Raw genomic sequence first — 26,113 nt, forward strand, 5'->3', positions numbered from 1 at the left:
GAGTGATGAGCTGCGCCAGTTCCTGCTCAGCAACGGTATAGCCTCGAGCAGGACGACCAGCTACAACCCCCGGGGGAACGGGCAAGTAGAGAGGGAGAACGGCACGGTCTGGAAGACCGTCCTACTGGCCCTACGGTCCAGGGACCTCCCAGTTTCACGGTGGCAGGAGGTCCTCCCGGACGCTCTCCACTCCATCCGGTCGCTACTGTGTACTAGCACTAACCAAAAGCCTCATGAGCGCCTCCTTGTCTTCCCCAGGAAGTCCTCCTCTGGAACGTCGCTGCCGACCTGGCTGGCGGTCCCAGGACCCATCTTGCTCCGAAAACATGTGCGGGCGCACAAGTCGGACCTGTTGGTCGAGAGGGTTCGCCTCGTCCACGCAAACCCGCAGTACGCTTACGTGGAGTACCCCGACGGCCGACACGGTCTCCCTGCGAGATCTGGCGCCCGCCGGCAACACGCACCCCCTCCCTGCCACCGGCGCACCCCGCGAGCGCCCCCTTCCCGGGAGGATCGGTCCTCCTCCCAGGTCCGACCAGAAGTGAAGCTGAAGCAGAAACCGTAAGGCTCCCGGAGACGACAACACGGGAACAAGCACCACCACCGGGGCCGAGGCGATCGACGAGGACGACCAGACCGCCCGACCGACTCGTGGCATCGATGTAACACTACAATGTTGTGGACTTTAACGAGAACTCTTTCCTTTTCCCCATTTTACTGTAAATAGTTCAAAACAAAAAAAAAACACCTCTGTACATGCTGTGATGACATGCAAAAGTTTTCCTCCCGGGACCAGCCTTGTAAACCCTTACCACCATACGAAGCACCACCCCGCCGGGTTCATTTTTAACAAGGGGTGAATGTGGTAGTATGCATTAGGGGTCATGTGGGACTGTGAAGCCGTGATGTCATTGGCTGACAGATCCCGGGTCCTGGTTGGCTGTTGACCTCTAGCTCCGCCCTGAAGGCGGAGTATAAGAACCAGGAGTTCTACCCCGCAGGCCAGTCTGCTACTGAACTGCGGGGAACAAGTCACGCTTAATAAAGCCTCATCGACTTCATCTCTATTCGTCTCTCGTGAGTCTTTGTGCGCTACAGCACACGCTACTGAGCTATAACTCGTAATAAAGTAATATTGAATCTGTCTAGCAGTAATCCATAATCTAGTAGTCACTAATGATATCCTCGTGTTAACTCTCTCTCTAAACTACTCCTCATGCTGTGATCAATCTGTCTCCTCTGCTAACTCTCCTCTAACTACCAAGCATTCCCTGAGGTCTGATATTTATACTGGGAACTGGTGGTGCCCTCTAGAGTTTGAATTACATTGAGATGTAATAATTAACCCTTCACTGGCATGCCTATATACATATCATTACAGAGACCACTAGAATTATGGAGACCGTTGCTGATACATACTGAAGGCTGCCTCCGGATCTGTTCAGGCATCTGAATCACATTTTCAGAGATCAAATTCCATGCTTTATGAGCACTCTTGTATTCATTAGTTGTAGGGTTTCTCACAAGTGTCTTCAGCTCCTCCTCAGAGGGTAACACTTGTCTCCAAGGAATTAAGTTTGGAAATGTGAAGATCTGGGAGATATAGGATGGGTGCAGAGTCAAGACATCATGGCAGAATCCAGAATATCTTGCACAGGAATGCAAGAATACCACAGGAATGCAAGAAAACCTTCCGCCAGTCACAAACCAGCTGAAAATTGGTCAGAGTGGAAACTCTTTCAATTGGCAAATACTCCAGGCTGATCTGAGGGCACCTTTTATTTGTCTATCACATGCCCATGAAGTCAAACGATGCATATTTTCTCTTTGACATATTCTTTAGGAAAATTCATTCACAATAAACTTGAGTATATTTTAATATTAGCCAGCAAAATGTAAAACATGATTTCTTATAAATTTTAATGCAATCACACATACCACAGACCCTTCAATGCAACAGCTGAAGAAGAGATAAAAACCATTAACGTATCACAGACAGACAACAGATTTCTTTACTCACATAGCTCAGTATGTATTACCAGCGTAATCAATGATCAATGTTACAGTTGATCACAACCAACATTCGTAAATTGCTGTGATCAACCCAGGGACTTTTTCATGTTTCAGCAATTACAAAAGATGATTTAGAAATGAGCAGTACAGTACATCTATACAAACTTAGTATAATTCAAGTTACAACGCTGTGTAATTACTAAAGGTTGCATGCTACAGTGGGTTTAGCACAACATTTAAAACTTTGCAGACAAAAAGAATTCTGAAGAAAGTTAACAGAACTTTATCAAAATAATCTCTAGAGTCAAAGCGCACTCACACATTAACACAATACAGTGCTGAAGATTAGTAACAATGCTGAACACTTCACATTTCTTGCAGAGCACATGGCATAGTGTAGGCAAAAAATGTTGGCAAGGAGAAGAGGCATTTTGCCCATATTGCATCATACAGTATATTTTACAACATCGCCGGGTCAAAATCCTAGAACTTTTTGCCTCGGGGCACTGTGGGAACACCGTTACCACATAAATTGTAATGGCAGCTCACTATCACCTTCTCAAGGCAAGTAGGGATTGCCATTAAATGCTCATGGGATCAATAATGATAAAACGTGTTCCTGCTATGCCCAGCCAATATATCAACGAGAAACAAAGCTTTTCCAGTCCGAAGATAAAAAATGGGAACCCACAAAAACCGTAAACAATGCTTCTTTTTCTTTTAAATAATATTCTTTTAGAACCTATTCCACATTTGCTGGGTTTGCTTTGTAATAATCTTCCAGTGGAATGATGGTGACCCCTCCAAACCAGTCCTGGAGCCACACATGTTGAATATTCATTTTCATAAAGAACCAATTATGGTCTGGAGGCCACTTCTTCATTACTGGATGCCTGCTGGCACAAACAGTTAAATCGATCAGCAAATATCATATTCGGATCAGAGGATTCTCCTGCATTTACACTGAGTACAATTACACATTTATTCCTGGTTCCACTTGTTTTTAAGACTCTACATTTGTCCTAGAAGTTTTGGCAGCTATGTTCTCTTTTGAGAATGCAATTGTAAATGATGAGATGAACCATTAATTTCAGTACAATATAAATTGTGATAACATTTCTGATTTGACCGAGGAACAGCCTGCAGCATATAAAATAGACCCAATGTAGAAAAAGCTGGGATTCAAAATATAACATCAATACAACAGCTACTTACAGTGCTCATTGCGAACAAAGGAATAGCTCAGGGAGTAATTGGGTATCAGGCTGTCATGTCATGGGAAGCAGAATCCAAAAGAAACAAATAAAGAGTAAAGAAAGATGACAGGTTTTAGGAAGAGAAAAACAAACTTCCTTAAAGAAATGTTCATTTTTGACAGGAGAAGGAATATAGAATGAGAAATAGGTGTATGTGAAGGACTGGAGCGTGTGCACATTGAGAACGTTTTCAAATGTAAGTTTGTATCCTCTTGAATGAAATCATTCAGAACGCTGTGGCCAATTTTTTCACCCTAACTGAGGCCCTATACTATCTTCAGCAAATTCCACCAGCTCCTTGTATTAACAACTGACTTCTTTCCTTCTTCTCCCTAGCTCTGTGGGCCTCTCGAGCCCCAAGTCACTGCTCACATCCTCTGTTCCTGCCAAGACCGATGATGCATTACTTGTTCTCCTGCCACTGGAGCTCCCTTTCTTCCTCGCCATCTGTTTCTCTGCCTTAAAAACCCTTCTTACGATGCTCCTCTTCAATCTCCTTTCCCCCCCCCTCTTTATTGTCTTACTTTCTCTTCCCCCAAACTGTACCCCATTTAGCTTTTACTCACTAACCACTGTTGAGTTCTTTTATCTCAATACGGTTGCCTTTTTTTCAGATGGTGGGAAGAGAATTTGAAAATGAGATTGATTTTTGGACTCAATTGAGGCATCAAGTATTCTCATGGATGCAGACGGGATCCTGATATATATGTGCAAATTAGGATCCTACAGTGACTTTAGGATTGGATATAATTTTGCTTATGACCTGTGTTACCGCTGGTATTCCTAAACTACCCAAACCACCCCGCCTTCCCACACACGCAGCCAAGGCACATCCCTGTGCTATTTTTCAAAATTTAAAGTATCCAATTCATTTTTTTTCTAATTTAGCGTGGCCAATTCACATACTCTGTACATATTTGGGTTATGGGGGTGAGACCCCACGCAGACAAAGGGAGAATGTGCAAACTCCACATGGACAGTAACCTGTCCTAAAACCCTGGGGGACATAATTTTCAGCTTAAAAGTAACGTGGAAATTTTTAGCAGAGCTTCTGCTAGTATTGGATATTGTTTTTTTGGCCACTTTTATGACATTTACAGATACTTGCCATGCCTGTGTAACACTGTGAATGGTAGAAGCTTTTGGATAATGCACATTCACAATCAAAGGAAATTTCAGCATTTGAAAATCAAATCCTGCATCAAAGACCAGGCGATGCTTTGTGTGGAATTGTGAATAAAACTGTTGAAAATTCAACAAAACCTTGCCCCAGTCCAGTTCACCATTGCCCATTTCTTCACTTGTACAAATTTTACAAAATTATAATGGGGAGAAGAATCCAGATTGATTTATTCTTGTGTTTTAAGCCATTGAGGAAGGCCCATTATTTAACTCAATAAAAGTAAAATATATGAGCACAGCACTTACAAAGCACGTCACATTTCATTCTTACATTCTAGTTGGAAGTGGTATATGTTGCAGCACTCAGAACAAAAATAATGGTATGACCTTAACTGTCTTACAGTTACAGCACTCAGGCATTCTACCTGCTTAAAGCACTAATTAGAGTCAATATTAAGCTGGATCAATATAGTCTGTATGCTTAAAAAAACAAACCTTGAAAACATAGCTTGTTTTGCAAATTCAATTTCATCAGTGGGCACAGTCACCACTTGACCGGTAAGAGTCAGCCTGGCACACCTCGAGTCTTCAAGGTCAATGAGATTCTGTCTATACATAAATGAAATACAGAAAGTGAATATACAACAAACTAAACAGAGTTTGAAGTAACCAACTGAGACTTCTTGCTTCATGAGATTATCATTCAGATTGCATTATAGTACAGTATATTGAATTTTTTCCCCCATCAATTCATCCACTATTCAAATTTCCATCACAGCACACCCAGTTTGGCAATAACTGGCTTTCCAGCTTTTATCCCTTTAACACTTTCTGTCTCAATCCACAAACTACACCTACGGTCTACTTCTGATAATCCAGTCATTTCTGGATAATGAGTATTAAACAACATAAACAACACAACAACCTGATGTTTTCGCTACTTTAAACTAGGTTTGATCTGTTCTGCTGCCTCGCATCCTCCTTTGGATTCTACTTCCTTCCTGCTCAATGATCTCTGCCGATTTCTGTTTGTTTCCTACATCTACTAACACTATTCATCCTGCAGAACGTTTCTATTACTCTTCACTGGAATAGCTTGGGCAGGCTCCTCAAACTCCGCCTGCTGCTCATAATAGTCCTCGGGATTCTCCGTTGGCGGGATCCTCCGCTTCACCGGCAGCGCACCCATGCCCGGGTTTCCTGATGGCATGGGGTGGTCACAATAGGAAATCCCATTGGCTGGCTGCGGGAATGGACAATCCCGCTGCTGGTGGGGCGCGCTGCGCCAGAAAACTAAGCTGGCAGGATGGAGAATTCTGCCCACAGAGCTGCAGCTTAGAGCATTGAGACAACCATCCCTCCAACCTCCCAATGCCCCAGCCTGGAACCTCCCTCTCTTTCTCTCTGTACCCATGTTGATCTGAGAATATTTCATCTATTTGGTGTTTCTCCTACTTCCTTGACCCCCATTCCCACTAAATTGCTGCCCAACTGAACTTTCATCTGGGCCTCCAAGTTAGCTAGCATTGTAATAATTTCCTCTACTTAGACACTAGCATTCCCTTCAAAAAATTCACCCTTAAAACTTACGTTTTCATAAACTTATGCTCATCTTTAACTTCCCTTCGCATTCAGCTTTACCCCTCCACTGCCTCTCTGTTCTCTCAAATTATTCATCAACATCCAGTCTTGGGCAAGTCTTAACTTCCTCCATCTAAACATTGAGGCCATCTCCTTTGTCCAAAGCTTCTTCACCGATGACTGAAAACTCCTCTCAGCCATTCCCTCAAATTTTTTTTAACTTTGTGATGTACCATCAATGACCACGAGTCGAAAATGGGTGAAACTATTGAGGCTTTATTGCACAAGATGTTGAGCCTCCTGCAGCTGGAACCAGAATGGGAGCAGCGCAGGAGAGCATACACTTTTATACGTTGCATGCTGGGAGGAGCCAGCAGGCTGCGATTTACTGTGTTACCTGTCGTACAGTGGCAGTACCGTAATACGTGTAGTGTGTTACCAGTGGTGTTTACCACACTTTGCTGCTCTGGTTAACTTTGAGTTAAACTTCTAACCCTGCATTTCTGTTCTCTGCATCACTTAAACCACATATGTACATCTCCAATACATAGTTTGCCTCCACCCTACCTCAGCCCAGATTCCTCTGAAACCTTCAGACTCGTCTTTGTCACATACAGATTCTATTCATCCAATACTCTCCTTGAAGATCTCCCATCCTCTACAAATCCTCTTTTTAAAATTCTTTTTTTTTTTTAATAAATATTTTATTGAAAATTTTTGGTCAACCAACACAGTACATTGTGCATCCTTTACACAATATTATAACAACACAAATAACAATGACCTATTTTATAAACAAAAAATGAATAAATAATAAATAACAAAAATGAAAACTAGCCCTAATTGGCAACTGCCTTGTCACAAGTAACACTCTCCAAAAATATAATTTAACAGTCCAATATATAATTATCTGTAGCAACGACCTATACATATTATACAGTATATATTAACAACCCTGAGAGTCCTTCTGGTTCCTCCTCCCCCCCCTCCCCCTCCCCCCCCCCCCCGATCCTGGGCTGCTGCTGCTGCCTTCTTTTTTCCATTCCGTCTATCTTTCTGCGAGGTATTCGACGAACGGTTGCCACCGCCTGGTGAACCCTTGAGCCGACCCCCTTAGGACGAACTTAATCCGCTCTAGCTTTATAAACCCCGCCATGTCATTTATCCAGGTCTCCACCCCCAGGGGCTTGGCTTCTTTCCACATTAGCAATATCCTGCGCCGGGCTACTAGGGACGCAAAGGCCAAAACATCGGCCTCTCTCGCCTCCTGCACTCCCGGCTCTTGTGCAACCCCAAATATAGCCAACCCCCAGCTTGGTTCGACCCGGACCCCTACTACTTTTGAAAGCACCTTTGTCACCCCCATCCAAAACCCCTGTAGTGCCGGGCATGACCAAAACATATGGGTATGATTCGCTGGGCTTCTCGAGCACCTCGCACACCTATCCTCCACCCCAAAAAATTTACTGAGCCGTGCTCCAGTCATATGCGCCCTGTGTAATACCTTAAACTGAATCAGGCTTAGCCTGGCACACGAGGACGACGAGTTTATCCTGCTTAGGGCATCTGCCCACAGCCCCTCCTCGATCTCCTCCCCCAGCTCTTCTTCCCATTTCCCTTTTAGTTCATCTACCATAGTCTCCCCTTCGTCCCTCATTTCCCTATATATATCTGACACCTTACCATCCCCCACCCATGTCTTTGAGATCACTCTGTCCTGCACCTCTTGTGTCGGGAGCTGCGGGAATTCCCTCACCTGTTGCCTCGCAAAGGCCCTCAGTTGCATATACCTGAATGCATTCCCTTGGGGCAACCCATATTTCTCGGTCAGCGCTCCCAGACTCGCGAACTTCCCATCCACAAACAGATCTTACAGTTGCGTTATTCCTGCTCTTTGCCACATTCCATATCCCCCATCCATTCCCCCCGGGGCAAACCTATGGTTGTTTCTTATCGGGGACCCCCCCAAGGCTCCAGTCTTTCCCCTATGCCGTCTCCACTGTCCCCAAATCTTCAGTGTAGCCACCACCACCGGGCTTGTGGTGTAGTTCCTCGGTGAGAACGGCAATGGGGCTGTCACCATAGCCTGTAGGCTAGTCCCCCTACAGGACGCCCTCTCTAATCTCTTCCACGCCGCTCCCTCCTCCTCTCCCATCCACTTACTCACCATTGAAATATTAGCGGCCCAATAATACTCACTTAGGCTCGGTAGTGCCAGCCCCCCCCTATCCCTGCTACGCTGTAAGAATCCCTTCCTCACTCTCGGGGTCTTCCCGGCCCACACAAAACCCATGATGCTCTTTTCAATCCTTTTAAAAAAAGCCTTCGTGATCACCACCGGGAGGCACTGAAACACAAAGAGGAATCTCGGGAGGACCACCATCTTAACCGCCTGCACCCTCCCTGCCAGTGACAGGGATACCATATCCCATCTCTTGAAATCCTCCTCCATCTGTTCCACCAACAGCGTTAAATTTAACCTATGCAATGTGCCCCAATTCTTAGCTATCTGGATCCCCAGGTAACGAAAGTCCCTTGTTACCTTCCTCAACGGTAGGTCCTCTATTTCTCTACTCTGCTCCCCTGGATGCACCACAAACAACTCACTTTTCCCCATGTTCAATTTATACCCTGAAAAATCCCCAAACTCCCCAAGTATCCGCATTATTTCTGGCATCCCCTCCGCCGGGTCCGCCACGTATAGTAGCAAATCGTCCGCATACAAAGATACCCGGTGTTCTTCTCCTCCCCTAAGTACTCCCCTCCACTTCTTGGAACCCCTCAACGCTATCGCCAGGGGCTCAATCGCCAGTGCAAACAATAATGGGGACAGAGGGCATCCCTGCCTTGTCCCTCTATGGAGCCGAAAATATGCAGATCCCCGTCCATTCGTGACCACGCTCGCCATTGGGGCCCTATACAACAGCTGCACCCATCTAACATACCCCTCTCCAAAACCAAATCTCCTCAACACCTCCCACAAATAATCCCACTCCACTCTATCAAATGCTTTCTCGGCATCCATCGCCACTACTATCTCTGTTTCCCCCTCTGGTGGGGCCATCATCATTACCCCTAACAACCTCCGTATATTCGTGTTCAGCTGTCTCCCCTTCACAAACCCAGTTTGTTCCTCGTGGACCACCCCCGGGACACATTCCTCTGTTCTCATTGCCATTACCTTGGCCAGGATCTTGGCATCTACATTTAGGAGGGAAATAGGTCTATAGGACCCGCATTGTAGCGGGTCCTTTTCCTTCTTTAAGAGAAGCGATATCGTTGCTTCAGACATAGTCGGGGGCAGTTGTCCCCTTTCCTTTGCCTCATTAAAGGTCCTCGTCAGTACCGGGGCGAGCAAGTCCACATATTTTCTATAGAATTCGACTGGGAATCCATCCGGTCCCGGGGCCTTTCCCGCCTGCATGCTCCTAATTCCTTTCACCACTTCTTCTACCTCGATCTGTGCTCCCAGTCCCACCCTTTCCTGCTCTTCCACCTTGGGAAATTCCAGCCGATCCAAGAAGCCCATCATTCTCTCCCTCCCATCCGGGGGTTGAGCTTCATATAATTTTTTATAAAATGTCTTGAACACTCCATTCACTCTCTCCGCTCCCCGCTCCATCTCTCCTTCCTCATCCCTCACTCCCCCTATTTCCCTCGCTGCTCCCCTTTTCCTCAATTGGTGTGGCAGCAACCTGCTCGCCTTCTCCCCATATTCGTACTGTACACCCTGTGCCTTCCTCCATTGTGCCTCTGCAGTGCCCGTAGTCAGCAAGTCAAATTCTACATGTAGCCTTTGCCTTTCCCTGTACAGTCCCTCCTCCGGTGCTTCCGCATATTGTCTGTCCACCCTCAAAGGTTCTTGCAGCAACCGCTCCCGTTCCTTACTCTCCTGCTTCCCTTTATGTGCCCTTATTGAGATCAGCTCCCCTCTAACCACTGCCTTCAACGCCTCCCAGACCACTCCCACCTGGACCTCCCCATTATCATTGAGTTCCAAGTACTTTTCAATGCACCCCCTCACCCTTAGACACCCCCCCTCATCTGCCATTAGTCCCATGTCCATTCTCCAGGGTGGGCGCCCTCCTGTTTCCTCCCCTATCTCCAAGTCTACCCAGTGTGGAGCGTGATCCGAAATGGCTATAGCCGTATACTCCGTTCCCCTCACCTTCGGGATCAATGCCCTACCCAGCACAAAAAAGTCTATTCGCGAGTAGACTTTATGGACATAGGAGAAAAACGAGAACTCCTTACTCCTAGGTCTGCTAAATCTCCACGGGTCTACACCTCCCATCTGCTCCATAAAATCTTTAAGTACCTTGGCTGCTGCCGGCCTCCTTCCAGTCCTGGACTTCGACCTATCCAGCCCTGGTTCCAACACCGTATTAAAATCTCCCCCCATTATCAGCTTTCCCATCTCTAGGTCCGGAATGCGTCCTAGCATCCGCCTCATAAAATTGCCGTCATCCCAGTTCGGGGCATATACGTTTACCAAAACCACCGTCTCCCCCTGTAGTTTGCCACTCACCATCACGTATCTGCCCCCGTTATCCGCCACTATAGTCTTTGCCTCGAACATTACCCGCTTCCCCACTAATATAGCCACCCCCCTGTTTTTCGCATCTAGCCCCGAATGGAACACCTGCCCCACCCATCCTTTGCGTAGCCTAACCTGGTCTATCAGTTTCAGGTGCGTTTCCTGTAACATAACCACATCTGCCTTAAGTTTCTTAAGGTGTGCGAGTACCCGTGCCCTCTTTATCGGCCCGTTCAGCCCTCTCACGTTCCACGTGATCAGCCGGGTTGGGGGGCTTCCTACCCCCCTCCTTGTCGATTAGCCATCACCTTTTTCCAGCTCCTCACCCGGTTCCCACGCAGCTGTATCTCCCCCAGGCGGTGCCCCCCCCGCCCATCCTCTCCCATACCAGCTCCCCCCTCTCCCCAGCAGCAGCAACCCAGTAATTCCCCCCTCCCACCCCCCCCTGCTAGATCCCCCGCTAGTGTAATTACTCCCCCCATGTTGCTTCCAGAAGTCAGCAAACTCTGGCCGACCTCGGCTTCCCCCCGTGACCTCGGCTCGCACCGTGCGACGCCCCCTCCTTCCTATTCCCACCATGATTATCATAGCGCGGGAACCAAGCCCGCGCTTCTCCCTTGGCCCCGCCCCCAATGGCCAACGCCCCATCTCCTCCACCTCCCCTCCTCCCCCATCACCACCTGTGGGAGAGAGAAAAGTTACCACATCGCAGGATTAGTACATAAAACTCCTTTTTCCCCCCTTTTTAACCCCCCTCTTTGCCCCCCACATTCGCCCCACCACTTTGTTCAAACGTTCTTTTTAATAACCCGCTCATTCCAGTTTTTCTTCCACAATAAAAGTCCACGCTTCATCCGCCGTCTCAAAGTAGTGGTGCCTCCCTCGATATGTGACCCACAGTCTTGCCGGTTGCAGCATTCCAAATTTTATCTTCTTTTTATGAAGCACCGATTAAAGCTCGCCCTCCTTCTCGCCACCTCCGCACTCCAGTCTTGATAAACGCGGATCACCGCGTTCTCCCATTTACTGCTCCGAGTTTTCTTTGCCCATCCAAGGACCATTTCTCTATCCTTAAAACGGAGGAATCTCACCACTATGGCTCTGGGAATTTCTCCTGCTCTCGGTCCTCGCGCCATCACTCGGTATGCTCCCTCCACCTCCAACGGACCCGCCGGGGCCTCCGCTCCCATTAACGAGTGCAGCATCGTGCTCACATATGCCCCGACGTCCGCTCCCTCCACTCCTTCAGGAAGACCAAGAATCCTCAGGTTGTTCCTCCTTGCGTTGTTTTCCAGTGCCTCCAACCTTTCCACACATCGTTTCTGATGTGCCTCATGCGTCTCCGTCTTCACCACCAGGCCCTGTATGTCGTCCTCATTCTCGGTTGCCTTTGCCTTCACGACCCGAAGCTCCCGTTCCTGGGTCTTTTGTTCCTCCTTTAGCCCTTCGATCGCCTGTAGTATCGGGGCCAACAGCTCTTTCTTCATTTCCTTTTTGATCTCTTCCACACAGCATTTCAAGAACTCTTGTTGTTCAGGGCCCCATGTTAAACTGCCACCTTCCGACACCATCTTGGTTTTTGCTTGCCTTCCTTGCCGCTGTTCTAAAGGATCCACTGCAATCCGGCCACTTTCTCCTCCTTTTTCCATCCGTATCCAGGGGGGATTCCCTTCTGGTTTACCGCACAGTGTTTTTAGCCGTCAAAATTACCGTTGGGGCTCCTATCAAGAGCCCAAAAGTCCGTTTCACCGGGAGCTGCCGAAACGTGCGACTCAGCTGGTCATCGCCGCACCCGGAACTCTTTTTAAAATTCTTATCCAACTTACATATCATGCCCATCCTCACTGATCAACTTTGTTTCGTCCAACATCTTAAACTTAAAAGTATTGTTCCTACATCCCTACATGGCATTTTGCCTCCTGATCTCTGTGACCTCCTCCAGCCCTACAATCCTTTAACTCTAGAATACTCCATTTCCCTGATTGCATTCTCTCATGCAACCACATACGTTTGTTTTTCAGAAGCTATGCCTTCAGCTCTTTACGTCCTATTTTCTGTGATCTCCTCACTACCTCTTGCTTTAAGAAAAGTGGTGGGTTTTGAAGAATGTCTTAAAGAGAGGTAGAGTGATGGAGAGATTTACGGAGAGAATTCCTTGGCAGCTGAAGGCACGGTCACCAATTGTGGAGCAATTAAAATCAGGGATGTTCAAATACCAAAATCAGAGAAGCACTGACATCAGAGTATTGTAGGGCTGGAGGAGGTTAAAAAAACAGTAATGGTGGAGGTCACAGACATATTTGAAAACAAGGATGAGAAGTAATGGGAGGTCAGCCAATAATACACTGGAAAAGTCAAGTCTAAAGGTAACAAAGGCAAGGATGAAGGTTTAAAGCTTTTATGTACAGGTTTTTGGAATATTTCTTGTGCTTCGTTTTGTTGAAGAGAAATTGCATAACCTCATAATCTGCCTGATTAGTATATGAAACTATGTTCACCAAATAAGATTCAATCAAATGAAATTGGTGGCAATCAGATTTTTGTGAACTTTCTGTTCTCCATTCAGATTTGATGAGAGACACCAGCAGTCACAAGATAACATTCAGCATTGCTGTGCTGCTGAACACATAAAGACACCCTCTTAGTGCCAGCTCTGAGCTGGGTTTAAAAGTAATCGGTGGCTAGTTTTAGATTGTCACACATAACACACACAACAGTTGCAGCAGATACATTGCCTGTCCAAAGTTAAAATGAAGCAGCCTGAACCTTTTTTGTGTTCAGGTTGTATTCGAATGCTGTCAGCAAACTCTCAGGCTGGAGCTGACTGGCAGGTTGGGCCAGGAATGACAGCCAATCCTAAAGGTCGAGCATGGGCCAGCAGTGGGCCACAGTATTTTTTTGTGGAATCAGAAAGGACACTTCTTTTTCTCCTAGCCCTACAAAAACTCAGTCCCCACAAAAATTTCTGAGCTTTTAAAGACCACAGGTTATGCCTGTCACTGCCTGATACAAATGGGCAAATGTGTATTACACACTCCAGCCCCAATTGTACCTGCTAATTGCAAATTGGGTCCCTATTGTTGCTTATACAGGAACTAACTTGCTTATTTCAGCTACCACCTGGATGAAACAGGCAAGCATGCTGATTGTCCATTTCCAAATTGCCTTGGGCCTCAGAAGAGATGTGCAAGGTGCCACCACTCTCCCAAATGACAACTGCTGACTGTCTGTTTCTCAGGTGAGAAACAGTCAGCTAACAGTTGAGCATCACTCCGAACATCTGCAGGACTCTTAAGCATTTGGCAATTGTAATGTGCCTTCATGACCACATTCAACTTTAAATTTTCTCCAACAAGTTAACTAACTTATTTGATATTGAAGACTATTGTTGGAAACATTTGACCTCGAACTCCAACAAACATATCAATGCCTGCATCACTATAACTTCAGGCACTTTTCTACCATGTGAAAACATTCTGACATGAGGAATTTTACCTCCAACAGGTTGTCTTAATTGACTTCCTTTGGTAACTCAATCCATTTGTTTATTGCTAATTATATGAAATAATTCAGACCAAATTCTCTACCGTCTCATGAGCTAATTTTAAAATTATGTTGCTTAATCTTTCATCCCTTTCTTAGTGTGAACAGTTTATTTGTTATTAACTTTTACCAATCCGTTTCATAATTTTGAAAACTTTTTGTCACTTCAAATATTCTTTCTTAATGAAAATAAACTCAGTAATCTCCAATCTTCCTCATAAATAAAACACCTTGGAATCTGATATTATATTTGTTGCTCCCTAGGGTGATAATATCCTTATATTAGAGTGACCAGTAGACAGGAGTTAGGAGGAATAGGCCATAGGCCTGTTGAGCCTGCTTTGCCATTCATTATATTCGTCCACTTTCCGGCCCTCTCCCCATATCCCTGAGACACCAAAGATCTGTCAATCCCAACCTTCATTATAGTCAAAATGGAGCATCCAAAAAGCTCTGGGGTAGAGAATTCCAAGGATTCACAACTCTGTGAGTGAACCAAATGTCTCCTCATCTCACTCCTAAATGATCAACAGTAAGCAGTACTCCAGCTGAGGGCTAAAAAGAAAAACATGAAAACAGACCATTCAGCCCAACTAGCTGTCTAAATCTGTTTACCCTCAAAGTGGTGCTTTGTAAAGAAAAAGTGTGATCTATTTTAAATTGCACTTTGTTAAGACTGTGCTTATGTTGATATTTTCACTCCAACAACACAGCAGACGAATGGTTTCAAGGATTTTTCCTACAATGACCACCTTTTTTTGACACATTCAACTAGTCAATGTTCACTCCAATATATACTCCCTATTATGGGGTATCGTTTCCATATTAATTATTTCTCCAAATTGAGCTGAGGTTGGTTTCTACTGGCTAATTTTCTAAAATATATAAATCTTCTAAACATAACAATATCATTTCTTGTGGGGCGGCACGGTAGCACAGTGGTTAGCACTGCTGCCTCACAGCACTGAGGACCCGGGTACGATCCGGGCTCCGGGTCACTGCCTGTGTGGAGTTTGCACATTCTCCCTGTGTCTGCATGTGTCTGACCCCCACAACCCAAAAAGATGTGGAGGGTAGGTGAATTGGTCGTGCTACATTGCCCCTTAATTGTAAAAAAAAATGGATATTCTAAATTTATTTTAAAAAAATCATTCCTGGTGATTTGGTTTGCCTTTTACTCTTTTAATTCATTTTTCAGGTGTGAGTGATACTGTCATTGATTTGCCACCCCTACTTACCCTGAGAAGGTGTTGATACAACTGAGGGCAGTTAAGAGTCAACCACTGGTTTGGGACTGCAGACACATTTAGATCAGGCAGGGTGTGGCCAGGTTTTCTTGCCTCAAGGCTTTTTAAAAACTTAATCTAACATCCATTGCATTTCATTTGTTCACCACGGCAGTACTCTTCAAGAAAGTTGGCTGTCTGTGATTTCTCTTCCCTGAATAAACATGACCCTCCAAACCCATGTATAGTAATTTATAACTTTCAAGATGCAGGAGAGTTTATCCTATTAGTTTAAGATGAAGGTTAATCCATTCGAAAGGGAGAAGAGTAGAGTGTAGTTCAATCCTACATACTATCAATCTTTCACAATGACAGCAAAATACTGCGGATGCTGGAAATCTGAAATAAAAACAAAACGTTGGAAGGAATCAGCAGGTCTGGCAGCATCTGTGGAGAGAGAAACAGTGTTAACGTTTCAAGTCTGATTAACTCGGTTTCACCCGTCCATGTGGAGTTTGCACATTCTCCCCGTGGTTGCGTGGGTTTTGCCCCCACAACCCAAAAGACGTGCAGGGTAGGTGGATTGGCTACGCTAAATTGCCCCTTAATTGGAAAAAATGAATTGGGTACTCTAAATTTTTTTTTTTAAAACTCTTTTCCCCTCCAGAGATGCTGAGTTTACTTTTCAATCAATTATTTCCAGAAAATGGCCATGACTGCAGGGATCTTGTCATCAATGCTCAACTTTTGGATGATTTATTTTCTGCTCGAACACAACGCACTACAATTTTATAAATTTCCGGAGGAGGAGAATAGATCAGGACAGAAACAGAGAAGTAGTCTGGGGTCAGTTTGTGACCCTGTATAGTTTCATGAAGTTATTGAGAGGAACATACCTGCAGTAATCTGTCTCAGCCTCTGACAACGTTAAAGAAGCACTGGGGTTGTTCATCAAATCTGAAACTGTAGGGTCCACTGGAGAGACACAGAAAAACGGAATACCGGTACTGTTGTCCAGCAGGCCATCACTGATTGAAAAAATGCTTCCAAATGGCATACCTTTGATCTGGAAACAATTGTATATCCTTGTTATTTTCAGAGAAAAGATCAAAGTTAAAATAAAAGCTGGTACCATTTTATCTGACGCAAGAAGAGTCCCGCAACTGTTCTTCATCACCATCATTGGCCATGCTCAATTGCTCCTTAGTGTCAAAAAGGTTAGGTGGGTTACAGGGATTGGGCTTAAGTAGGGTGCTCTTCGGGACTGGGGGGAGGGCTCCATAGGTATAACATTACTAGTCTGGTGGAGAGGGTGAAAGCGGATCTGACAAGGTGGGATGGTGTCCCTCTGTCGCTGGCAGATCGGGCACAAGCAATTAAAATGAACGTGTGCCGCGATTCTGGTTTATTTTTCAGTGCCTGCCGATCTTCCTTCCAAAGGCATTTTTCAAGGTTGAAAAGATGATTACCTCGTTTATATGGGGGGGGGGGGGGGGGAAGAAAGAAGGTGGCTAGATTAGGAAGGTGCTTTTGCAGAGAGGATGGCAGTCAGGGGGGTTGGGTCTTCTGAATTTACAATATTATTACTGGGCTGCGAACGCGGAAAAGGTGAGGAGCTGGGCTAGAGGGGGGGGGACTCCCAGTGGATTAGAATGGAGGAGAGTCTATGTACGGGGACTGGGCTGAGGGTGTTGGCAATAGCACCACCTCCGATAGCCCCAGGGAAATACTCAGGGAGTCCGGTGGTAGTAGCGACGTTGAAAATCTGGCAGCACTTTAGGCTGGGGGCAAGCTCAAGTGAAATGCCGATTCGGGGGAATCGCAGATTTGAGCCAGTGTAGTGGGATGGGAGTTTTCAGAGGTGGGAGCAGAAGGGAAACAGGGCATTAAAGGATTTATCCTAGGGGGCCGGTTTGCGGAATTGAAGGAGCTGGAGGCGAAATATGGGTTGCGGCAGGGGGAAATATTTAGGTATATGCAGGTCCAAGATTTTGTTAAAAAGGAGATACAGAGCTTTCCGGTGGCGCCAGCCTCCACACTGTTGGAGGAGGTGCTGACAGCAGGGGGAATGGAGAAGGGGGTGGTGTTGGCGATTTATGGGGCGATTCTGGAAGAGAAGGCACCGCTGGAGGGGATTAAGGCAAAGTGGGAGGAAGAGTTGGGAGAGAGCATGGAGGAGGGGTTGTGGTGTGAGGTAAATGCCTCAACTTCGTGCGCGAGGTTGGGGCTGATACAGCTAAAGGTGGTGTATAGGACGCACCTCACAAAGGTATTGGATGACGTTGAACATTGGGGGGAGGGGTTGGACTATGTATGTAGTTGCCGACTATGTATGGGTGGATGGTGGATTCCTGAATCCTTTTCTTTGATTTTTAAAAAAAATTTAGAGTACCCAATTCTTTTTTTCCAATTAAGGGGCAATTTAGCGTGGCCAATCCACCTACCCTGCACATCTTTGGGTTGTGGGGGCGAGACCCACGCAAACACGGGGAGAATATGCAAACTCCATATGGACAGTGACCCTGAGCCGGGAACGAACGCCGTGATTCTTTGATGTTTGTATTTAAAATGTTGAAGGTTGTTTGGGGGTTGGTGGTAGAGAGGAATTGTTGGCCAGGGGATTGACATTGTATTTGTTACCGTTGATTGTTTGTTGGTGGGTGTAAATGTGGATGAAAATGTGAAAAAGGAGAATAAAAATATATATTTTTAAAAAGGAGGGTGATCTTTCCAGAAACCAGTGTAACCTTGATGGGCCGAATGTTAAAGAAAATTAAATTTCTTTAATTCAGAAAATTAAAGAAAAAAACAGAGATCTATTTGAATACTGGGCTAATACATTTAAGTAAAGTGGATTGCGGCTGTTGCAAGATGTGTACAGTTCAGTAGGTCTCATGAAGAGGTGATGAGTCTTGTATAGTTTAACTGCAAGTGTTTATTATCCACTCATAACCGTGTACACATATGTAGGGCTGGATTCTCCACACCCTGACGCCAATATCGCGGCCGGCGCGGGGGCGGAGAATCAATTTTCCCACAAGGAATCGGGACCGGTGTCGGTTCCCCGATTCTGCGGGTGCCAAAACGCGGTGTACTCCTGGGACCTACCTGTGGCCATTGCCAGAGGCCAGCTCCACCATTCTCTGCCCCCGACAGACCGAAGTCCCAATGGTGTAGAACTAATGTGCTCCAGCCGGTCAGGACACTCGTGTGGCAGCTGCAGACTCAGTCCGCAGCCGCCCTGGTCAGGAGCGGGCCGATCGGAGGGCGGGGTGGCCTTATAGGCGACCGGTAAATGCTTGTGCGGGCACTGAGGGTTGGGCGTGTGGCCGATCGGGGGGGGTTTCTTTTTTGGGACCAGCTCCGCAGTCCGAGTCCGCCATGGAGCACGGCGTGGCCGCTGGAGGCTGCCGCCGTGCGCATGCGCGGCCTCCGACCCGGAGGTGCGGGGGCCCGTATCTGCAGCAAAAGCTGCAAGATCTACTCTGGGTCCCTGCTAGTCCCCTGCAGGGCTAGGAATTTGTGTCCATTTGATGCCAGTTTTTCTGACGTGAAACTGTACCGTTTTGGTGCTGGCATGGGGACATAGTGCCAATAATGAAGAATCCAGCCCATAGTGTAAGCTCTAAGTTATCAGCTGTCTCAATGCTTGCCTCTACACACATCTCTGTCCAGTCCAAGACTGCCCTCTAGATTCAGGTCATATGTTCCTTTACATCAGGATTTTTCAAAGTGCGAGTTGCAACCTGCAGGTGGGTATTGGGAGAGTTGCGGAGCGAATGGTTGCAGCGTTCCAATCGTGGGAGAAGTTCACAACTGCCACGACTGGCATTTAAATTGAGAATGCCGGCCATGACCAGCTTTTAAATGGAACGATCCAGCCTTCTGGCCAGAAGCGGCAGCAGAGAGCAGGTCACACTTTCCAAAGTATCCTATGTGGTTGTAATTGAAACTCATGCTGAGAATGTCAGACATTGATCATGCCCATGGTGACACTTGGCTCCACAGGTCGAGCATGGTCAATCACCCTCTTGTGGCTGATTAGCATTAGGAAACATCCCCAAGAAAGTTAACTAAAATCAGGAAAGTTTGGAATTCAGGAACTACAGCTTCCTCGGGTCATCTACACATCTGCCAACCGGGAAATAGCCACTCATGTGCAGTTTAGGTTTTTTTATGACCTTTGAGTCTTCCACACATGTGCCTGCTAGAAAATAAATACACATGCACAGTTAGTCTTTTCATGTTCTTTGGGCTGGGAACTGGTCCTGTGCACATGCGCAGAAGCAAAGTAGTGAAACTGGAGGTCAGATGATCCGAAGTGGCATGCCATTCGAGAGAAGGTGTCCCAGGAATAGGTCACGGGAAGGGGGGCAGGGAGAAAGTCTCAAACGAAGAAGATTTCAGGCAGAGACAGTAACAGAGATCGGAGATAAATCACATTGAATCAAGATAAACAAAAAGAAAGAAAAAAATCTCCAAGTTAGAGAAAGAGCTGCAGGACACAGACTTGAGGCAAAGTGGGATCAAGAGTAGCTCTGAAGATCCAAAAGGGCAGCCAAAGGTTGGTGACTGTGCCCATGGGCTGTAAGGGCTAAGGTACCTTTTTGGAGCAGTGGTGTTCTGCTTGGCATGGCTGAAAGTGTGCTTGAAAGGTGAAGCCTGAGTGTACGCAGAGATCCAGAGGAAAGGAATTGCTGAAGATGAAACCCTGGAGGTGGATTCTTGTTGAAGGCATCAGAATAGGAATGACATTTGGACAAAATTCTAAGACGAGTTCTTCAAATGTAGAATTTGAAAAGCCTCATGAGAAAGACCCTTCAGTGAGACCAGTTTGCTCATGATATAACATTGAGAAATCGATAGAATCTGCTTTGATCAGATCTGTCATTCACTTTGGAATGTGGTGAGTCTGACCACAGTGCATTGAACATTAGAGTATATTTTATCTTTCTAGATTTGTATGTGTCTGTGAAGATATAGCTTGGGTGAAGGAATAATGAATATTTGAATGATTTTCTTCTGTTTGCATTGAGATCTTGCCAATATTTTTGTCTGGTGTAACATAGTTGACCAAAATCTTCCGGCCCAGCCTACCCTGGGAAGTGCCGAAGGCGTGATGGATAATTTGACAGAAAAGCAAAGGGTCCTTTGACCTCAGGTGGGAATTTTCAGTCCAGGGCGGGTGGGAATGGAGAATCCCACCCATTCATTTTCTTGTTTAATAGATGGTTTATTTTTGGTGTTAAAAGCTCATCAACTGACTCCTGTTTATTTCTTCGGTAACTTACCTCCATGGTTTCTAAAAAAAAGAAAGTTGGGATCTATCAAACCAGGTTTCAAATTACGATCTGACTTGTCCTGTCGCAACAACAGCTGGGATCATTATGGGCAGCACGGTAGCACAGTGGTTAGCATAGTTGCTTCACAGCTCCTGGGTCCCAGGTTTGATTCCCGGCTTGGGTCACTGCCTGTGTGGGGTCTGCACTTTCTACCCATGTATGCGTGGGTTTCTCTGGGTGCTCCGGTTTCCTCCCACAGTCCAAAGATGTGCAGGTTAGGTGGATTAGCCATGCTAAATTGCCCTTAGTGTCCAAAATAGGTTGGGTGGGGTCATGGGGCTTGGGTGGGGTTCTCATCCTAAGGGCTGATATAGACATGATGGGCCGAATGGCCTCCTTCTGCACTGTAAATTCTATGATTCTATAACAGTTAGGGTATTGTTTCCCTTGGCCTGTAGTGTTTCTGCTCCTCTGCTGTTTTACTAGTTGGACAATGAGGGTTGCTCTGTGCCATTAGCACAGTAGGCTGAACAGCTGGCTTGCAATGCAGAACAATGCAGAATAATGCCAGTAGCGCGGGTTCAATTTCTGTACCGGCCTCCCTGAACAGTTGCCGGAATATGGTGACTAGGGGCTTTTCACAGTAACTTCATTGAAGCCTACTTGTGACAATAAGCGATTATTATTACTTTCAGCCCTTTAAGGTGAATCTGTGCCATGAATGGATTTTGGATTGCCTGACAATATGAATGGCAATTTCAATGGTCAAATCTTCTTTAGCTGGAAGTATGTCTGAGAGTGCATTATCCTCCGCTCTGACAATTTTATCCCTGATTAGCTCTAATTTCAGGTCACCTAAGTCACAGCCTCCAGCCATTCTGTTCAGCACATTAATGAAGATGTCTACTGGTCCTCCTGACAATTGGACACATTTAGTAAACTTTCCTCTTTCAAGGATCATGTCACAGCTCAGATTAAAATACATGCCAAATGATTTTAATGCACTGTTGAATTTTGCATGGCTTCATTGATCGCTTGTCTAGCTATTTTATGGCTGGTTATTGGCTCCACCGAATAAAGCATTGTTAACCTGTTCAACTTCTGTCTTTTTATCCAGACGGAAGGAAGCATTATTCTAGAAATCTCTTTCTCCAAAGTCCTCAGTGTTGTGACTGGTTTGGGTCTTTGATGAGTCTAAACTGGTCTGCTCAGGGAGACTTTAGATCCACAGTCATTAAATTTTGAATGTACGTATAGCTTTAAGTGTTACCAAGAAATCCAAGATGGCACTGCCATTTGCTTCCTCTTTTTTTTGTTGAAATTTTTTATTTAAAACAGATTGGTAACATTTACAGAGAAAAAAGAGGGCCATATACAAAAGCCTTAACATATTGAAAACGAACAGTGGGAAATAATAAACATATTAATAAGGCACTTCCCCTATCAGCTCTGTCTGACCATGTCCCACGTGTTCAACTAAACTAAGTTGGCTCTAACCCCCCCCCCCCGGGTGATGCTGCTGTCGGTTTCCTGCGCTGCTCCCTGCAAGCGACTTTCTCCCCCGGGGCATCCCTGACCACCCCCCCCCCCCTCCCCCTCCTTGCCCACTTAAGTCCTCTTTGCTCTCCTTCTTGGCTGCCCCCCTCCCCCCCCCCCGCCCCCCGAGGCGTGACCTGCCAGGTCCGCCCTGCGCTTGGCCCTAGCCCGCCCCTTCGCCTACTCTCCCTGGTGCCCCCTGACCTACGCTAGCTACGCTGACCCCCCTGCCCTTGGCGCCCGACTGTCTCCCGCCCAAGTGCTCGGGCCCACCCCCCACACACCAAGGACCCATTAACCTGATTGTATCTCCCCGTGCCCTTTCAAGTCCCTTAACCAGCCCCTAGCCCATCCCCCCATCAGTGGCCCCGATCTCCCGCCAAAAGATACTAAGTGTAGGGCCCCCTTTGCAGGGCCCCTCTCTCCCCCACCCCCCTCGTTGCAATCTCCCAAAATCATCCTAAGCAGTGCGCCCTCCAGACCCCGCTCTCTGTCCAGGCTGAAAACAATCTTAGATAAAACATTACAGTACAGGATAATTTAACAGACCGCCGCCACACAAAAGCTTTGTGAGCCCAGAGTCCTTTAGTTCAAGTCCAGCTTCTTTTAATAAAAGTCCATTCCTAGTCAAAGCAAGTTAGGCTAACAGACCACCGCCACTGTAGAGCACTGAAAAAACTAAGTGCCCGTTAGTTCAAGTCCAGCTTCTTCTCTTTAATAAAGGCCCAAACCTGTTCTGGTGTCTCGAAGTAGTGATGGAGTTCCTCAAACGTAACCCAAAGCTTCGCAGGATACAGCATTCCAAACCTCACCTGCTTTTTGTAGAGGGCTGCCTTTACCTTGATGAATCCTGCACGCCTCTTGGCCAGCTCCGTTCCCAAGTCTTGGTAGATGCGTACCTCGCAGTTCTCCCATCTGCTGTTCCTCTCCGCCTTGGACCATCGCAGCTCACGATCCCTGTCAGCAAGCCGGTGAAAACGAACCACCAAGGCCCTCGGTCGGTCGCCCGTCCTGGGCTTCCTTGCGGGGGCTCTATGCGCCCCATCCAACTCCAGGGGTCGAGGGAAGGCCTCCGGTCCCATCAGCGCCCCGAGCATACCCATCACGTATGCACCCGCATCCGATCCCTCACAGCCCTCGGGGAGGCCTACGATCCTCAGGTTCTGCCTCCTGGCTCTATTCCCCAGCTCTTCAAGCTGCTCCTGCATCCTCCTCTGGCGGGAGTTCAGCTCCTCCACCTCGTGCTCCAGCTCCGTTACCGTGTCCGCCTGGGTGGAGAGCTTCGCCTCGACCTCCCTTAGCGCCTTCTCTTGGACCGCCTGCGCCTCGACCATTCGGTCCATCACCGCCCGCATCGGGTCCAACATGTCCCTCTTCAGTTCGGTGAAACAGTTTCTAAAAAACTCCATCTGCTGCTCCCTTGGTCAGTGAGCCTCCGCTCCCTGGTCCCTGCCATGGTTCGCCGCCCGGTCTGGGGTCCCCGCTGCTCCTGCTTCGACTTTTGCCGCTCCACTTGACCACTTCTGGTTCAACTGTCCATATCCCGGGGGGAAAACCTCTTCCCTTCGTCTCCTCCACCGATTCAGGTTGTCAGGTCCCGAAAAAGGTCCGTTTGCCCATCGCGGGCGGGAGCGATCCCACCTGCGACCTGCTTCCTCGAGGGCGCCACCGGAAGCATCCATTTGCTTCTTCTCAATGAGGTTTCACGTGCTTGTTGGTTTTGGCCGGCTCCCACAGTAATAGCATTTGCAATTTCTGTGTTTTACTTTTGCACCAGTGATTCCCTGGACTGATTTTGAGTCTTTCCCACAGTATTGGGTCGTGAAACTGTCCAAACCCGGCTTTTGTTATTAACTGCTTATTATTAATTATTTATTTATTTTGATTGACGCAAAACCAGCTGTGACGTGTTCAGGCTCCGACTTGGGCAATTTGCGGTGCAATTTTGACTGATGCTGACCTAAAAGCTTTTTTATAAATTCACCGCGGCCAAGAATGTAGCTAATCCCGTTAGGTCTTCTGACTTTGCACTCTCCAGGTATTGAAGCTGGATTTCCACGAGATTCAATGGACTCTACTGCTGCGGTGTAGAGTTTCTTTCTGCCTCCTGCTTTGGAGCCTTTCTTTGGTGATCTCGTTCTGAGCTTTTTCTTCTGGCGCTTTTCCCCATTCAGAATTCTGCTTTTTGAAACTTCCAGGCTTTAAATTGCTTCTCCAGTCTCTGTGAGATTCTGGGTTGTTCCGTTGATGCCGCCATGTTGTAAGATGCCGTGTGAAGTTTGGTAGGTCTCATGAAGCGGTTCCGAGTCTTGTATAGTTTAACAGTAAGTGTTTATTAACGACTAGTAACTTTGTACATAAATAGTGTATAAGGTTTAAGCTAGGAGCTGTCTCCAGTCCTGCCTCTACAGATATCTCTGTCCAGTCCCAGACTTCCCTCTAAACTTGGTTCTTGTGTTCCTTTACATCACAGTGTGCGCAGTACTGTACCCAGTCACACATTAATCCTCGTTACGCCAGGCTCCCATTATACAGAAGACAGGATCCACCTCAGATGTGATGTTCCCAGAGTGGGAAATCATGCCGATAGTGTCTAAGATCACAGATCATAGAATTTACAGTGCAGAAGGAGGCCATTCGGCCCATCGGGTCTGCACCAGCCCTCGGAAAGAGCAACCTACTTAAGCCACACCTCTACCCTATCCAAGTAACCCCACCTAACCTGCACATCTTTGGACTGTGGGAGGAAACCTCAGCACCCGGAGGAAACCCACGCAAACACGGGGAGAACGCGCAGACTCCGCACAGACAGTGACCCAAGGTGGGAACCTGGGACCCTGGAGCTGTGAAGCTATAGTGCTAATTACTGTGCTACCGTGTCAAACCATTATTGTGTTGCCTCAGGATGGAAGGCATGTGTCTTTTTCTTTGTTGCATATTTTCTGTAGCAAAGTGACACTATGCTATTCTGCTAAGAATATGATAATTATTGTCACAAGTAGGCTTCAATGAAGTTGCTGTGAAAAGCACCTCCTCGCCACATTCCGGCGCCTGTTCCGGGAGGCCGGTATGGGAATTGAAGCCGCACTGCTGGCATTGTTCTGCATTACAAGTCAGCTGTTTAGCCCACTGTGCTAAACTGGCCCCTGATAATGCCAAACCTTAAAGCATCACTGTTGCATTTTAGACAACTGGTTAGACCTAGTCAATATTAATAAAGCATTGCAGTCACAATCAAGATTTTTGAATTAATTCCACATTTCAGCTAAGGACAGATTGCGAATTGGAGTGAACCTTTCTATTCCTATGCCTGTTACTACAGCTTTGGGTGATCAGTATCAATTTATGATGCACAAATTAGATAGGGTGGACAAAAGGTTTGAATCTGTCCAGGCTCAAATTGCATAAAAAGAGCAGTGTTGGGTAAAAGAACTAAACCTGAATCACAATCCTCATGTCAGCAACTGCAAATATTGCAGAAACATTTAAATACTTTCACCTCCTGATTTGTGTGAAAAATGAAACATTCATGTCCACGATTTAGTATGTTATTGGCTTCTTCAATTTCATCTTTTTGTTGAAGCAGTCATCTAAGAATGGGGATAACCCATTAAATTAGCTGTCTCTTTTGGATTTTCAGACTATTATGTAAATCTGTTTGGACTCTATAATGTTGGGGATTTTGGACATTCTCCCCGTGTGCGTGGGTTTCCTCTGAATTCTCCCTCAGAGTATCCGGACAGGCACCGGAGTGTGGCGACAAGGGGATTTTCACAGTAACTTCATTGCAGTGTTAATGTAAGCCTACTTGTGACACGAATAAAGATTATTATCTTTGCCACTTTGGGTCTTTCTTGTGTACGTTTTCCAAGTGTTTTGTCTTGCATTACTTCTTTCTCCAAACATTCTTCTCCTGTTCACATAACATGTCCAAAAAATGAGCTTCCTTGATATTATTACCTCAGTTCCTCTTTACGCCAGCTTCTTCAAGAACCTACTTGTTTGTCCGTTTGGCTG

General features: G+C 46.5%; 1 protein-coding gene across 5 annotated transcripts in view; it reads right to left on the minus strand.

The window, feature by feature from the left end:
• Positions 1-1,859: 1,859 nt before the first annotated feature.
• Positions 1,860-26,113, minus strand: part of creg2 (cellular repressor of E1A-stimulated genes 2) — a 64,091-nt gene continuing 39,837 nt past the window's right edge. The window contains exons 2-5 of one of the 5 annotated variants that reach the window (XM_072476616.1): positions 16,175-16,344; positions 4,887-5,000; positions 3,229-3,278; positions 1,860-2,906 (exon numbers count right to left, since the gene is read on the minus strand). In XM_072476616.1, coding sequence (XP_072332717.1) covers positions 2,896-2,906; positions 3,229-3,278; positions 4,887-5,000; positions 16,175-16,344 — 345 coding nt within the window. In that variant the 3' untranslated portion in view covers positions 1,860-2,895. Of the gene's footprint in view, positions 2,910-3,228; positions 3,279-4,886; positions 5,001-16,174; positions 16,345-26,113 lie in introns of all 5 variants that reach the window. The other 4 variants (XM_072476613.1, XM_072476615.1, XM_072476618.1 and 1 more) reach the window with 4 other exon arrangements.

The sequence above is a fragment of the Scyliorhinus torazame genome, chromosome 15 (assembly GCF_047496885.1).
Source record: "Scyliorhinus torazame isolate Kashiwa2021f chromosome 15, sScyTor2.1, whole genome shotgun sequence".
NCBI lineage: Eukaryota > Metazoa > Chordata > Chondrichthyes > Carcharhiniformes > Scyliorhinidae > Scyliorhinus > Scyliorhinus torazame.